The 16687-nt window shown below is 45.3% G+C and overlaps 1 protein-coding gene across 1 annotated transcript; it reads right to left on the bottom strand.

The window, feature by feature from the left end:
- Positions 1 to 3487: 3487 nt before the first annotated feature.
- Positions 3488 to 15977, bottom strand: LOC135999320 (uncharacterized protein C12orf50 homolog). The gene is made up of 12 exons (XM_065652885.1): positions 15927 to 15977; positions 14436 to 14637; positions 13144 to 13299; positions 12557 to 12634; positions 12353 to 12466; positions 11619 to 11738; positions 11528 to 11534; positions 10856 to 10950; positions 10418 to 10621; positions 4849 to 4938; positions 4155 to 4246; positions 3488 to 3550 (listed from the first exon to the last, which is right to left on the bottom strand). Exons 1-12 carry the CDS (start codon positions 15975 to 15977, stop codon positions 3488 to 3490), a joined length of 1272 nt encoding a protein of 423 aa, XP_065508957.1.
- Between the last annotated feature and the right edge of the window lie 710 nt (positions 15978 to 16687).

Here is a 16687-nt window from a genome sequence, read left to right as displayed (position 1 = left end):
AGTCTCCTCTTCTCCAAGCTGAAGAGACCCAGCTCCCTCAGCCTTTCCTCATAAGGGAGATGCTCCACTCCCTTCATCATCTTTGTGGCCCTGCGCTGGACTCTCTCCAGCAGTTCCCTGTCCTTCTTGAACTGAGGGGCCCAGAACTGGACACAATATTCCAGATGAGGTCTCACCAGGGCAGAGTAGAGGGGAAGGAGAACCTCTCTTGACCTACTAACCATCCCCCTTCTAATACACCCCAGGATGCCATTGGCCTTCTTGGCCACAAGGGCACAGTGCTGGCTCATGGTCATCCTGCTGTCCACCAGGACCCCCAGGTCCCTTTCCCCTACACTGCTCTCTAATAGGTCATTCCCCAACCTATACTGGAACCTGGGGTTGTTCCTGCCCAGATGCAAGACTCTACATTTTCCCTTGTTATATTCCATTAAATTTTTCCCCGCCCAACTCTCTAGCCTGTCCAGCTCTCGCTGGATGGCAGCACAGCCCTCTGGTGTGTCAGCCACTCCTCCCAGCTTGGTGTCATCAGCAAACTTGCTGATAGTACACTCAATTCCCTCATCCAAGTCATTGATGAATATATTGAATAGTATTGGTCCCAGAACTGACCCTTGAGGCACTCCACTAGATACAGGCCTCCAACCAGACTCTGCCCCATTGACCACAACTCTCTGGCTTCTCTCCTTCAGCCAGTTTGCAGTCCACCTCACTACCCGATCATCCAGTCCACACTTCCTCAGTTTTGCCGTGAGGATGCTGTGGGAGACGGTGTCAAATGCTTTGCTGAAGTCAAGGTAGACCACATCCGCTGCTCTGCCATCGTCAATCCACCTTGTTACGTCTTCATAAAAGGCTATGAGGTTGGTCAAACACGACTTCCCTTGGGGAAGCCATGTTGACTGTCCCTGATGACCCTCTTATCCTTGATATGTCTTAAGATGGCACCAAGGATAAGGTGTTCCATCACATAGAAGCCTATGAATTTTTCGTAATTCAAGTGTCAGCAGCCAGCCCGAGGACTAACTGCAGAGGAAAATACCGCCTGCCTGACCACTGGGACTTTGGCACTGGAATAACCGCCGAAAACAGGCGGGCGGGACCGCCCTGACACAGCGGGAGCCGCTCTGGAGAGAGAACGGCGGCTGGAGCCCTGGAGCTGCCCCAGGCCCGCGGCCGGACCGGGCGGCTGTGAGCGGGGGTGCCCCCGCCTCGCTGCCGGCTGCCGGGAAGGGGCCCCGAGGCCACCGCGCCCGCCCTGCCCTGCGCCGCCCTCCCCGGCGCTCGGGTGCGTGGCGGGGCTCGTGGCGGGCGGGCGCTCACGGACTCCATTTCCCGTGGCGCAGCGCGGGGCGGTGCAGCCGCAGTTCCGGCCGGCGCTGGTCCGGCGGCGGGAGCGGGCGGGCTCGGGTGGCCGGGGCCATGAGGCGGCGGGGCGCGGTGCAGCGGAAGGTGCCGTGTGTGTTCGTGACCGAGGTGAAGGAGGAGCCGTCGGCCAAGCGGGAGCGCCAGGTGGCCGAGGCGGAACGGGGCCGGGGCCGGGCCCAGGGGGAGTCGCTGGGCCGCGGGGAGCGGCGCCGCACGGCGGGGCGGAGCGGGGTGGACAGGCAGCGGCAGCGGCCGTGTCAGACCCGCCCGGGCCGGCTGCGGGGAGGGGGACAGCGAGTGGCGGGAGGTTTGGCTGCAGATCTTGAGAGAAATGTGCGGTCCGGGTTTCCATATGGCTCCCCGCCTTAACTGCGGGAGAGAAAGATCGTTTGGGAGCCAGTTCAGGTGTGTCCCCCCCTTTTGCTGCCAAGTGCATCCAGGTGTGCACCCCGATGCTGAGTTTGCTTTGTCTGAGTTTGGGCACAGTCGTGGCAGGAACGCGGCTGCACTGGGAGCCTGTGTGGAGCCGTTTTGCTGTGCCCACCTGTGAGCCCTGCAGAGACAAAACAACCTTGTTTCTCATCTTTTTGTTGTGCTCAAAGCAATATCAGCCTTCTGAGGGAAGAATTTATTTGAGGCTGCAAGATGTGGAGTATGTAGCAAGGTGACAGTAATGGAGCCCAGTCAAAGGTAATTCTTGCCAAGATGTAACAGGCAATGTCCGGACAGATCGGGGTGTCATTCGCCTGTCTGCTGTAGAGCTCCAACTGGCGTTGTCCAGTCTCTTCTTGAACACTGTCAGGCTTGGGCCGTGACACCTCCCTGGGGAGCCTGTTCCAGTGCTCCAGCACCCTCTGGGGGAAGAACCTTTTCCTGATGTCCAACCTAAACCTTCCCTGGCACATGTTCCTTTAATTCCCTCAGGTTCTGTCATTGGTCACCAGAGAGATCAGCACTTGCCCTTCCTTCTCCCCTTGTGAGGAAGCTGTAGAGCATGATGAGGTCTCCCCTTAGTCTTCTCTTCTCCAGGCTGAACAAACCAAGTGACTTTAGCTGCTCCACATATGGCTTCCCCTCCAAACCCTTCACCAACTTTGTAGCCCTCTTCTGGACACTCTCCAGTAGCTTTATATCTTTTTTTATCCTGAGGTGCCCAGAACTGCACCCAGTGCTCCAGGTGAGGCCGCACCAGTGCAGAGCAGAGCGGCACAATCACCTCCCTGGCAATGCTGTGCTTGATGCACCCAGGACACGGTTGCCCTCTTGGCTGCCAGGGACACTGTTGGCTCATGTTCAACCTCCCGCCGACCAGAACCCCCAGGTCCCTCTCTGCAGAGCTGCTTTCCAGCATCTTGTGACCCAGTCTGTATGTACAGCCAGGGTTGCCGTGTCCCAGGTGCAAAATCCGGCACTTGCCCTTGTTAAACTTCATGCAGTTGGTGATTGCCCAGTTCTCCAATTTGTCCAGATCCCTCTGCAGGGTCTCTCTGCTCTCGACAGTGTCAACAGCTCCTCCCAACATTGTGTAAGCAGCAAGCTTAGGATTCCCTCTAGTCCTGTGTTCAAGTCATTTATGAAGACATTGAAGAGTGCTGGCCCTAAGATGGATCCTTGTGGAACCCACTAGTGACTGGTGTCCAACCCAACATGACCCCATTTACTAGAACCCTTTGAGCCCGGCCCATCAGCCAATTGCTCACCCGCTGCATTGTTGTTTATGCAGCTGTGTGCTGGACATCTTGTCCAGGAGAATGCTGTGAGAGACAGTATCAAAGGCTTTACTGAAATCCGAAAACAATTTATTTAATCACAGTACATATGCATTAGAACTTCTGTTATGCAGTAAAACTTCTGTGAAATACATTAGGGGAACACTCTGCTTAGAGATTTTTTTCATCTCTATGCACATATTGTACTAGCAGTCTTGTGGTGAACAGCCACAGTCTTTAAAAATCATCTCAACTGTCTAATTTTCGTAACAGACACAACTTAGTGAATATATTTAAAACCTTAATATATGACCATACAGAACATACTTTCCTAATTTCCATTTTTGTCACTTTTGAAACATTGGTGCATCTCGTTTCACTTTAGAGTATTGTAATGTCAACCACTCGCTTCATCCTATTCTCCGCTCTGGGTATCGTTCTTGTTTTCTGTTCACTTGCATGTCGTTTTGGCTCTGTTGTCAAAATAGATATACAGAAGTTTTTGTACATTATTTACTAGAATAAATCTATAGATGCTCTTTCAGAAACATGTTAAGAATTAAACTTGGAGCATGAGATAGAGGTTGTAATCTCTGCTTTCAAGGCAGCTGTAAAATGTATTAATGGTCCTTAGGGTATCAGGAGAATGTTCTGTAGCCCGAGTCCTTTTATGAGTTTGGAGCTCAGCTGATCATCGTTTAGCTGTTGCAGATGCTTCACGAGCAATCAAACAGACAAACAGATCACACTCCTGTGGTCTGTGCTGTGCTTTGTCCAGCGCTACGAGCCAAAACCCACTTGTTGTAGCTCCTCACTTTGAAGGCAGGTACGTATTTTGCTTTCATATGAGTAATATTGTAAAACATTAGAAATCCTGGGTTAGTTTTACAGTCAAAATTACATGTCTGCAAAACAACGGAACTATTCACCGCTCTTTCAGACGATTCAGCATTGCTTAGAATCTTGTGGGTTTTGGCTGCAAAAGCTTTAAGAGCAGTTTTACATTTTCTAGGTGGGGAGAGTCCTGTCGCTTTTGTGAAGTAGACTACGTTGTAAAAATTTTGATCAAACAGTTACCTGAATGGTTGTTCCAAATTTAGGGAATGTTTTTGCATGTGGATTTCTTTTCCTCCAAGCTGGTGCATTGTAAGATCCTGAAGTGTATTTGTCTGTAGAAGAAACATTAACATTGTTTATTAAGTTCAGCTGCAATTTCAGGAAAGACTCTCTTAGTCTGATATGTGAATTAAATATTACGTCAGCTGAAGTATGAGTGAAAGCATCAGGTGAATCACACATCATCTCTGAAATACAAGCCAGTGTTAAATACAGACTTTCTCTCCAGTACTTTAAAGATCATGTGTAATCTTGCAGCGTTTCCTCAGGCTCGCGGGATCTTCCAAACGAGGTGATTCTGCCACGGACACCCGTGACTTGAACAACGTCAATATTCCTGTGTTCAAAATCTTCCCAAAGGCATCAGCTGCTTTTCAGTTAAAGAAATCCATAACCCAGTCTCCTCTTTTATCCCTGCTTGTGCATGCACTAGATATAAGGCAATGGGATGTTTTTGTGCTGGGCAGTTGATTGTGCATCAGAGAAGCTGCCTAATGACTAAGTGTTTTCTGTGAAATTTGGTTAAAAATATTATTAGTTCTCTTGTTTTGTATTAATTCCATCTTAATTGCATTAATTCAAATAATTAATTGCAAAATAATGCTACGATTTTAAGTTTATATATAGCTATTTATACACAACATGTAAGCATTACCATAGTTTTCTGTTTGGGTCGAAAATCTTCTGTTTGTGTCAAGCTGATTCTTTGGTTTGGAGCATTTCCGACCATATGGCTCAGGTACTGCTTGAAAATAAAGGTAGTGGCAATGGTAATGGTTGTTCTTATGACAAAAAAGCTGATCACCTTTTTTTGTGAAATGCTCTAACTTTTTTTAACCTGGCAATTTGATTAAATGTGTGTTGGGGAATGGCTACGGGAAAAGGGGCATGGGTCCAGTGATCTGCTGTATCAGGAAAGCTTGTTCTAGTCAGCATGAGTAGGCCTCGGTAGGCCTCGGTGAGCAGGAGTCAGAAACTGCTGATGGAAAAGTACTGACCGAGGGTAACCTGGGTTGCTTGCGGGCAAGGAGGAGTTTCGGTGAACGACCTTGAGGAGCTAGCTCCGGGAAGAAGAGGAACTTGCATACCAGAGAAACCGCAAGGGGGGTTGGGCTACTTATGTATTCTCTCCAATTATTGAATGACTAGTAGGCATAATTATCTAAGGGACTATATAAGTGTGTGCAACTTATTAATAAATTGAAGTATGCTTTATCACTCATACTGAGTCGGCTGCATTTCTTCCTCCGCCTTCTCAGGTCTGAATCCCTGGTGGGGTTCTTCCCCGCAATTGGCGCCCGAACAGGGACCTGAGTGGCGGATAGGGAAAGGAACGGCGCCGGGAGCAGCGACCGGCGGGCAAGAGCGATTGAACACTGTGCTGCGGTGTATCGTCTCCGACGCCTGAACCGAGTGAAGTTCGCCGTTGCTGGGCTACAGGAGGGCTGCAAGGAGGTCTTTAAAGCGCAGGAGGAGGTACCGTGCTCGGCTATAAATAACGGTAGCATGGATTTAGAAGTAGCCCTAGATTTATTGCAAAGCTTTTTAGAAAAGCGGGGGGTGGATCATAGTTGCGTTAAACAGCTAACTGGTCTAGTAGCAACAGGGAAAGCTAAGGGGTGTTTTCAGGATCCGGATTCGTTATTTGAAGAAGCGGAGTGGAGAAAATTAGGAGATGTGTTATGGGATATGGTGATAGATGAGGACAAAACAGCGAAAAAGTTAATGAAACCGTGGTGTGAGGTTATAAATAATATTAAGAGGCATAAGGTCGAGAAAAATTTGGCAGCAGTTGCTTCTCAGAAGTTAGGTCGGATGGAGCCATCTGCTCCACCACTAGATGCCGGAATATCACCCTTTTCGGGTGGGTCTGCACCGCCGCCGCAGACGAATGACTTGTTGTTTAGTAATTGTCGGGTTCCTAATCCACCTTGTTGGCAAACAGTTAAAGTTACGGAAAGAGGGGAGTTAGAGCGACAAGCGGAAACAAGAGAGCAGGGAGATAGCCGTAGTGTGGACGAAGCAAGCGAGCCAGAGAAGGAGGAAGAGACGGGTAAATCAAACCGGGGTAGTTGTCCTACGTTGCTTAATTGGAGAAGGATCATGGAAGATGCAGCAGAAGGTGGAGATTTTACTCCTCTAGCGTTTCCAGCGATGTTTCAAAGGGATCAGCATGGGGACATGCAAGCAGAGTACAGTCCAATTAGCTGGAAGTTGTTATCTCAGCTCAGGAGTACGGTATCGGAATCTGGTTTGCATGGAGAGCCAACTAAGCAGATGTTGAATTATGTGTTTGGAACTACGGTATTAGTTCCGGAGGACCTTAAGGTGATCATGAGGATGATTATGACGCAGTCGCAGCTGTTGTTGTGGCAGGCGCACTGGCAGCGGTTTTGCGAGGCATCGGTGCAGCAAAGAAGGGGGCCCAATGACCCGTTGAACGGCGTTACAGTAGAGCAGTTGATGGGTACAGGACCGTTCCTGGAAGTACGGGCCCAATTACAGATGGGGCCGGAAAGGTGTATTGAGGCAATGCGAACGGCGAGGCTAGCGGTGGAACAGGTTAAGACGGCACAGCCAGCGCCTTCCTATATGTCTATAAAACAAGGTAGAGAGGAGCCTTTCGCACAATTTATAGATAGAGTTACCGCGGCCATAGAGCAGGCGGATGTGCCTGAGTGGATGAGGGCAGCGTTGTTGAGGCAGTGTGCAGTTCAGAATGCGAATCAGGCGACTCGGTCTATTCTAATAACGTTGCCAGCAGACGCTACGATTGAGTTGATGTTAGATCGAATGAGCAGGGTTCCGGTAGGGCCTCAGGCTATATTAGTGGAAGCTATGGATAGGTTAGGGAAAGACCTCCTGCAGGCCCAGCAACAAGCTCTAGCAGCCCAGTTGCAGTTTCAAGAACAAGTCTTTGCTGCGTTAGCTCCGCTCCGTGCTGGTGCTGTGGAAGCTGGAAGCCGGCCTCGCAGTACTGAGGGGAGAAGAAGTAATAAGTGCTTCAGATGCGGACGGGAGGGTCATATCCGTCGAGACTGCAGAGCGACTCGAGTGTGGTGCGAGAACTGCAGATCGACCAACCACAGCTCAGAAGCATGTTACTCGGGAAACGGGAGAATGAGTGCGTCGAGCCGCCGCGCCCCGATAAAAATGGCAGCTCCTGCAGTCGCGACATCGGAGCAACAAACAGCGAGTCGGGAGGAACCAGTACCAGCGTCATGCAACCCGCAGCCGTCCTCCAGCCAGCCACAAGAGGGAGCCTCGGGTTGGACTTGGCAACCGCAGTAGAAATAACTTTAACGGACTCCAAACCGCGACGTGTAGCTACAACAGTAAAAGCGCCCTTAGTGATCAACGGTCAACCGCAGGGTGCATTACTGATAGGGCGATCTTCAAGCAGTATGAGAGGACTGACAATTATCCCCGGACTTATCGATGCAGACTATACGGGTGTCATACAGATCATGATTCAGATATTGTTTCCACCTATCCATATTCCTCGAGGCAGCAGAATTGCGCAATTGATACCGCTAATGCAGTTGACAAGAGACATGAAAACAGCGTCTCGGGAGGAGCGAGGTGATCAGGGTTTTGGATCTACAGGACCTGCAGCATTGCTGACAATGCCCATGCATCGACGACCGAATACAACCGTGCGACTGGAATGTCGGGGCCAATTTTTATTACTGTCTATGTTGTTGGACACTGGGGCAGATTTAACCATCGTGGATGAAGGTGCTTGGCCTCCAGAGTGGCCGACGAGACCCATGGACAGAGGAGTAGAAGGCGTAGGGGGTCACTCGTCGGTACGTCGTAGTATTGATCGCGCCATCTTGACCATTGATGGTCGTAGGGCCAGCGCCTATGTTACAGTAATGAGCCTGCCAAATGGTGTAAATGGCCTGATAGGTCGAGATGTTTTGGATCAGCTTGGAGTTATCTTGACCACGGAAGGGACTTTTCGCTGACGGTCACTGCAAAATGGGCTTTCCCGATCCCGCTGAAGTGGATTTCTGAGGATCCAATATGGATCGAGCAGTGGCCGTTAAAAATGGAAAGCCTAGCAGCCGCACATCAATTAGTGGAGGAACAGTTAAAGCAAGGACATTTGCAATTGTCAACAAGTCCATGGAACACTCCTATTTTTGTGATCAAGAAGAAATCGGGGAAGTATCGATTGCTGCATGACCTTAGAGCCGTAAATGCGCAAATGCAGGCAATGGGTGCTTTGCAACCAGGATTACCAAACCCAGCGATGTTGCCTGAAAAGTGGAAGTTGCTGATAGTAGACCTAAAGGACTGTTTCTTTACTATCTCATTGCACCCCAATGATACACAACGGTTCGCATTTACGTTGCCAGCCATCAACAAAGAAGCGCCTGCCCAGCGATTTGAATGGACAGTGTTACCTCAGGGAATGAAAAACAGTCCTACATTGTGTCAGTTGTTTGTTGACAATGCCTTGCGTCCTATTCGAGATGCGTGGCCTACAGCCTTGATTTAAGTTACAAGTAGAGGACGATCCTTTTAGAGCATGGTGGGCTTCGCTAAGATTTCCAAGCTGGTTGCTCAGCTTTTTAAGGCCAATGTTGGTCGGTTTTATCTTTATCGTTATTATATTAAGTATTGGAATCTGTTGTTTATCTTGTATCCGCAATATGTGTGTCAAAGTTATCGAATCTGTTTTTCGCAAAGATGTATTATTGGCCCAAAAAGAAAAAGGGGGAATTGTTGGGGAATGGCTACGGGAAAAGGGGCATGGGTCCAGTGATCTGCTGTATCAGGAAAGCTTGTTCTAGTCAGCATGAGTAGGCCTCGGTAGGCCTCGGTGAGCAGGAGTCAGAAACTGCTGATGGAAAAGTACTGACCGAGGGTAACCTGGGTTGCTTGCGGGCAAGGAGGAGTTTCGGTGAACGACCTTGAGGAGCTAGCTCCGGGAAGAAGAGGAACTTGCATACCAGAGAAACCGCAAGGGGGGTTGGGCTACTTATGTATTCTCTCCAATTATTGAATGACTAGTAGGCATAATTATCTAAGGGACTATATAAGTGTGTGCAACTTATTAATAAATTGAAGTATGCTTTATCACTCATACTGAGTCGGCTGCATTTCTTCCTCCGCCTTCTCAGGTCTGAATCCCTGGTGGGGTTCTTCCCCGCAAATGTGTTATTCAGATGAAGAATGTTCTCTTTGTAATCTCTCTACCTATCCTTCCACATTTAATCAAAGCAAACATGAAAAGAGAAAAAGTAAAGCTGTTCATCCCGAGGATATAGCAGTACCGTTTGGATTAATTCGACTTAACATTATGAATCTTTGGGAAGCGGCTACTCTGTCTGAGTGAGATTCCTTTTATTGGAAATGAAGACAGGGAGGCACCTCAAGATGGAGATTCAACCAGTCTTAGAAGAGATGACTGAACCTGGCAAGATGTAATCACTTTCTTAACTTATGATTATTGAAATTATTTTCCACTAAACTTCTACATGAAGTGACAGATGAAACCAACAGAATTATCCAGAGTAACCATTGGAAAGGAAAGCAGAAAGGCAAATAAAACCCAACTGATGTACAAGGTTGTGAGAAGCTGTATTACCATAAACCATAAAATATAAAATTATGGTTACATCTGAAACAGATTGCCGAATAGAAAGATGCAGGACTCTGAATCCCACCTGTACGCTCTTGTCAAATTTATGACATAGGCCGTCCTCTGAAGAGGAGAGCAGAGTATTTCAAAGATGGAAAATATGGATTAAATACCATCTGGAATGAGTGGCAGGAAAAATGAATTAAATCCTCCGACCACCATAAATAATATGCAAAAAATATTAATTGAGATTTACATTTAAAGCAGTAACAGTGGTTTGAATAAGACCAAAGGCCTTCTTTATGGAAGATGAAAAATAATACTAAATTATAAAAATAAGCATAAATCCATCATGCTCCAACATGAAGTTACATGGACTATTACAAGTTATTAAATATTTCAGAAGAAGAAATCAGATAAAAGAAGCTGTAATTAGTGGCGGTCGGTATGTTAGTACACATCAGCACATCATTGCATTCATTGTTTTTTGGGCAGAGAAATGAATTCCTGCTATGAAGGCATTTAGGCAGAAATGACTTAACAATCACCTGCAGGGACAAAAAAGAAAGCAGCACAATACAGACAGGCACATTTGAGGCATTTTAAGAATCCTGTGTAAGCAGGAGCCCACCTGTAGATCCGCTGAACTTTGGTTCCTGGTTGACGTTGACAGTGCGGTAGAATACATATGCTGATCTTCGAGGTTCTGAAGAATCACAATAAGTCTTTCTTCCAGCTGCTCTCCCACGAGGAACATAAGCAGCAGTTTCATCATCCTTCCTTTGACCCCTTGGCTGGTAACTTGGTTTTCCTTTGGGGTCTGAAGTGTGAATTCCTAAAAGTGAAAAAGCAAATTAAATGAAAATTTTGAGCTGTTTGTCAAAATTTGACATATTGCAGGAGCCTGGAGGCTGGAAGACAAGATTAATGCAATGTTCTTTGTGGAGAGTCCAATCTAAATATGGATTGTCCGCATTTGACATTAAGAACAGAAATTAGGTAGGTAGTGCTGGCTCATCTAACAGTTTAGTAAATGAAAATGAATAAGCCAACTGTTTTCTCAAAATACCTTTTCCTGGTACCGTATGAGGTGAATTTCTTGGCTCCTCAGAAGTCCATTTATTCTTCTTTATTTCTTTGGAGTGATGCTTATTTACCAGCTCACTGTGGTTGTGTTTAGGGTTTACAGTTTAACAAACATTGGCTTTAATCCACAGGGACATTTGTAAGAACTGAGAGTGAAAAGTTGTATGTAATTTGTGTGTGTGTCACAGGGGGAATAAACCCTTTTCCAAAGTCAAAGTATCACATCTATGTGGGAAGCGAATGGAAATAGACTCCAAAGTGCAAGGTGACAACTTCTAAGCCTGAGCTGCCTGTCATTACAAGAGAACTCAGCAACAAAACCACAACTCTTAATACTGTTCCTCTCTGCCGCTGCTTATTTCTCGCCCCTTGCACATGAGGGATGCTTTGCCTGTGTCTCAGTTGTATCAGTTCAGCTACGTGTTGTCCTGCAAACTGAACAACTAAAACAACGTGGCATAGAAAATAACTTCAGTTGACAAAAGGATTACTTGAATCGTCAGGCACTTCGGTGATACAGTTCACAGCACGGGCCCACACAGAGTCTTAACAGCTGAATGCGCATTGCTGACATGGTGACAGTGTTGCAGAAATACCAAGGAATGGCGGGAGATTCAACATTCCTATAATAGATTCACCTCTGATGTGAATGTACCTGGTGACTAAGGGTATTATACTGCAGTTTAAGGCATGCATATTCAGAGAAGATGTTAATCAACAAGAAGCTGATGCTAAAGGGTATTTACCTCCATTGTCAAAGGATCGACGATCTGTTGTAGGAATATGCTCTGTTGGTATTCGCCCTCCTGAAATCTCTCCTTCTCTTTTTGTATTAATAAATGTTCTGGGAATTCTACTGCCATCACCTGGAAAGGCAACAGAAAGGATGTGTGAGCTGCTTGTGTGTAAGCACAGGGACTGGCCCTGCCATTCTCTTCCTCCCACCTCTGTGAGATAGTGATGAGTGCAATTTCCTTTAACCTCCCATTTTATATTCTTTCTCTTTTCTTAGATGTTTGGTTCCTGGCCACTGTAGCTGATGTAGAACTTTCATGCTCTCTAAGACAATTCCATAAAGTGCAGGTTAAAGACAAACTATGGCTCCGAAGTAAAGAACCAGCTACAAATTACCTGCTCGTTCTTTAGCTTCTCACTTTTCATGAATTGTATTTATGAATCTTACCCGACGAAATTTATGGAACAGTTGTATATCTCTAGAAAGTATACATGGGGTTTACAGCCCGTTTCTACCTTTTCCATCTGCATTTGATACAGGTAGTCACCACGTGTGTGACACTATGTATGTATATATATGTGGGGAAAAATTAATGAAGTATTTTACTGTTCTTCGTAATATGCTGTCTTTTATTATCATTAAATTAAAAAAGAGGGGAGGAGGGGCAAGGTATCTAGTAGTTTGTCCCTGTAAGTGTAATCCTAAAAGTGGTACATATTGTCCAAGAAGATGAAAAGTCCTTACCTTTCTGCAAGTCTCGCTCGGTAGCTTCCAGGAGTAATTTCTCCTTTTCCCGAGGTGAAGACACAGTTTGTGCTGATTGGTGTTCGTGGGGGTATTGGATCCTGTAATACTCTCCTTAACATAGCCCGAGAGGGAAAATAAACCCAAGGCTTAGTATATTGGCATTGTTGCTGTTTAGGAAAGAGTGACTGATTTCATATTTACCAGTTTTATAGCATATTTCCTTTATGGCTCTTTCCTCTTCAATTTCTGTAGCAGTCTTAGGCACCCAATTAGAAACATCTGTAGGAAATAGTTTTAAAAGATTACTAGGTATCCATACAAAGACCTTCAGCAATTCTTAATAATCAAATATCATCATGAATTTCTCTGAGTGAGATACAGTCAAGGGTTTAACTACATTTAAAAAATAAAAAACCAAAACAAATATATATAAATACGCATAGACATTCAGTTAATCTAGTGAATTGTGTCCCAAAATTTAGAGAAAGTTTGAAGAGTATTTGATGGCCATCTGAACTGTGGATCACTTTTCAAATTCTATTTAATGAAAATGGGGTATGTGGATGATACTGCTATTGAAATATACAAATAGGCATTTCACAGGAATTAGGACGTTGCCTCACTTCTGGTGACTACTGTTTCCAAGATATTGGGGATTAGCTGGAGACTATTTTGAAATCTTGTTGACAACTCTTCTAAATAGCTAATGGTTGTTATAACAAATCAGTTGTGAAGTGTCGAAAAAGACCCTATCCTACTTCTTTGTAAAAGAAAAAATATCTGGTTACAGTTCTCTTCGTCGTCCTCTTCATCTTCTTCATTCTTGAGGCTTATAATCAGTGGAGCATGAACTGGTAGGAAAATATTCTCTTGATTTCGGAGTGATTCCTGATGATGGGCTGGATGCAGAATCCTTTCTTGGCCACCCTGTTGCAATGACACATCTGCAGAAAAGAACATTATATTTCTGTTATTAGGAGGAACGAGAATATCAAATCCAGGTTCAGACCAGGAGTTATAACTTTGAAGTCTTTATCCTATGGAAGGGATCATTACATAGGCACATTGTGCCTTGTGGTAAAACTATTGCGCGGAGCTTGGCAAAAGAGCATCTTGCAACAACAGGAAGCATGAAAAAACACGGGTTGTATCTCCTCTGAAAGAACAGATGAGGAATAAAGCCTTTTGAAAAGAAACATTTTGATCATTTGATGATGTTTAGAAAAGGCTGGATATCTCTTCCAGCTGGTGGATCCACTAATTTCAGTCAGTATCCTTCTTTCTTCCAATGTGTTTCAAGGTCTTTACAGCTTAGGGAAACATATGAGTAGTAATACCTGGGCTGAAGTGAAAAGAGCACTCAAGTTCTTGTCTTCCTCCTCTGGGGCTGGGTGGCTCAACACGCCCACATAGGACACGCTACCTTTCCCTGTGGGAATTTCTGGAACACAAGGTGTTTGCTTCTGACTAGAGGTCTCTCTGGACTTCTCTCATGACACCTTTCTCCAGCTCTGGAGCTCAGGCCCATGAACATCTCCATTTTAGTCCCCTTGCTCATGCATCTGTGACAAGTCATGCTGCTCTCACTCCAGCTTCTGCCTGATTTCTGACACCTGTCTTGGTTCCCTGCCCTGGACACTTTCCGTGTTACAGGTTCCAGCTGTCTAACAGGACTCCCGGTAGCCAAGAGCTCCTCTTTAAGACGAAATGATGAAAAACCCCCACATCTTGTAATGGTTGGGTTTTTAAATTTTTCTATAAATAATCTGATTTTCAGATATTGCATAGCCTTGCAAACTATTCCTGCAAGATTTCTACTCCATAGCTCTTGCTAACCTCTTTTCATGGGACTGAGAGAAACATCCGTAACATGACAGCTAAAAAATTCATGTGGCAACCCTGTTCAAATGCCAATAAAATTCATTTCTTTGCCTTGAACTTGCTGGGGTAGCAGATCCTACCCCATTGATTTACCATGGTACATTTTGGACCTTCATAGAGATTACTGAGCACTGCAGGGACATTCTTGTGGATCTGCTTATGCTAAGGGACAAATAGTAGAGAAAATATTTTTACTTACTGTTACTAGGTGGCAAAAAAAGTCCATTTATATTTCGAGGTTTGGTATGATGGAAGGCACAACTGATCCTCACACAGCCTGAGGGTTGTTTTTCCCAGAAACAGGCGATGTGGCTGTACTTCTGCTGCAGGAGAAAAGAGATTTCATGTATTGTAAATATAACAATAAAAATAGAATAAATGCATTGGTACACGGTGTACTGCTGTGAACATATGACCAAGATTTTTTGGGACCTTATTCTGATATTTTAGAACTCTTAAAGTTATCCTTACAGATACCTGAAGCTCCAGAACACTCTAAAGTTATCCTGAGTTAGGTCGATGGAGCTTCCGTCATGTAAAAGTGTTCCTAGATGAGAACATGAGTAAAGCAGTCTAATAACTGTACTGCCAACTTTTCATGAGATGCTGAGAAGAAAAAGTATCTATTAGTTGCGTAACTGACATGTGGTTGAGTTTCCTTTCCCGCAGAATGGGATAATCAGGTCAATCCCAAATGAAATCCGCTGTACAAGTGCGAATCTTACATTAGACTCTCTTAAGAATTGTACATGGGTCCATGGGAAATAAGGAATGGGAAACCAAACCCAGAAAGATTCTCAGCAAGAACTAAAAAGTAACAGTTTGGGAGTTGATGTTCTGAGATTACTGTCATTAATATTGCTCACACCCTCTCCCAGCTGTTTGTACAGATGACAAACAAAAGCCTAATGGGGAAAAGAAAAACCTACCCCCCCAAAAAAAAAAAAACCCAGGCAAAACAAAAAAAACCAAAAACATAACCAAAAAAACCCTAAAACATAACCAAAAACCAAACAAAACCAAACCCAAAACAATAGAGAGCATATCTACATGGACTTGTTAATTATTTGTATAATTATTCCTTCTTTTCTAATACATATGTGTACACTGCTGCTCTCCCTCTATTGGTCAAAATTTCACCAACTAAAAAGTCCACACAAGATTGCAGAGATAGCGCTTTCATGAGAGTCACGCTTGTTAGTGTTACTTAAAGTTGTTTTTCTGTATCCCTGCCTTATTCCAGAGTACCGATTCTAGGAACATTTCTGATTATGCAATTCACTTCTTAATGAGATTCTACGTGATATTTTAAAGGAACTTTCACCTAGTTCAAGACGTTAACAGCTGGGTCTAAGAGCAGCATCTCCAAAACACGCCACGTTTGGACTGTAGTCAGACAACTGGGCCATCCCCTGAGACGCGCTGGGTCTGGAGCCAAAGCTCATCTCCACGGCATTAACGCCTAAATCTCCACTGCTGAAATGGATGGAAATTAAAAAATTGCCTGTGGTTCAGAAGATCATTAGCTCTTCTCACCACTTCCAAAAATCCGATATTTCCTCTACAGATGTGGCCATGACCCAGCCAGAGTGACATATCAGCTTCTCTGTTTACATAACAGACCTCCCTGTCAACACGGCTGAATCAAGAAATCAGGGATCCAAAGCACTCTACAATCTACAGCATTTACCTGTGCGTAGGGGGAACGGTGGAAATAGCAGTCATTCCCAACTGTGGTCATTTTCACCTCTTGTGCTTCTTCTCCACGCTCCTAATACCAGCAGAACATATATGCAAACATTGAAACTATGAATACTGAGGCGACACGATGTCTTCTCTTTGAAAGCAGCAGTTTTCTTCTAAAAACTGGGCCTTCACAACCTCAGACCTGCTTGTGACGCGAAAGAAGACCCCAAGTGACAGCAAAAGGCACGCAAGCGAAGGAGCTGGTGCCTTCTGCAGCCTTGCCGAACCGACGAAGGCAGTTGCCAGCCAGTATAGAATGTTACGTTTCGAAAGTTCCAACTGCTCCTCCAGCTCCTGATGTCAACATCATGGCGCCAGGAGACATGTCCAGCTTGAACATCTACCCTCATCTTCATTGCTTCAGTGCAAAGTACAGAAAACGGGACCATTTCAGAGTCTCCCTTTCCAGTGTTTCTTTAATGAAAAATGGAACAAACCCATTTGCCGGGGCTTAAATAATACCCAACATCTTGCTGTAGGAACTGTGGCCTGTGAAACCAACCTTTGATAGCACAAAGACAAACCTTACTGACTAGTGCTTAATCAAAACCCTTCTGCCCAACGTTTTTTTACTGCAGCTCTTCCTTTGGATGGAGGAACTTGTTGCTCCTGTTAGTACACTGTTGGCTGTTCGCTGCTGACGTGGTTGGGGTTTCTTGCTTTTTCTTGCTTCTGTGGTGTCTACTACCACATCTAAAGCAGAAA

The sequence above is a fragment of the Caloenas nicobarica genome, chromosome 1 (assembly GCF_036013445.1).
Source record: "Caloenas nicobarica isolate bCalNic1 chromosome 1, bCalNic1.hap1, whole genome shotgun sequence".
NCBI classification, from domain to species: domain Eukaryota; kingdom Metazoa; phylum Chordata; class Aves; order Columbiformes; family Columbidae; genus Caloenas; species Caloenas nicobarica.
The sequence above is the reverse complement of the archived record's forward strand: the minus strand, read 5'-3'. Positions and strand labels throughout refer to the sequence as shown.

Coding starts and splice junctions, on each gene's coding strand:
- LOC135999320 (XM_065652885.1), bottom strand. CDS start 15,977: ATGACCACAGTTGGGAATGACTGCTATTTCCACCGTTCCCCCTACGCA. Junction 12,635..13,143: donor AGAGGACGACGAAGAGAACT/GTAACCAGATAT, acceptor TATTTCCTACAG/ATGTTTCTAATTGGGTGCCT. Junction 4,247..4,848: donor GACCCAAACAGAAAACTATG/GTAATGCTTACA, acceptor TTTCTTCTACAG/ACAAATACACTTCAGGATCT.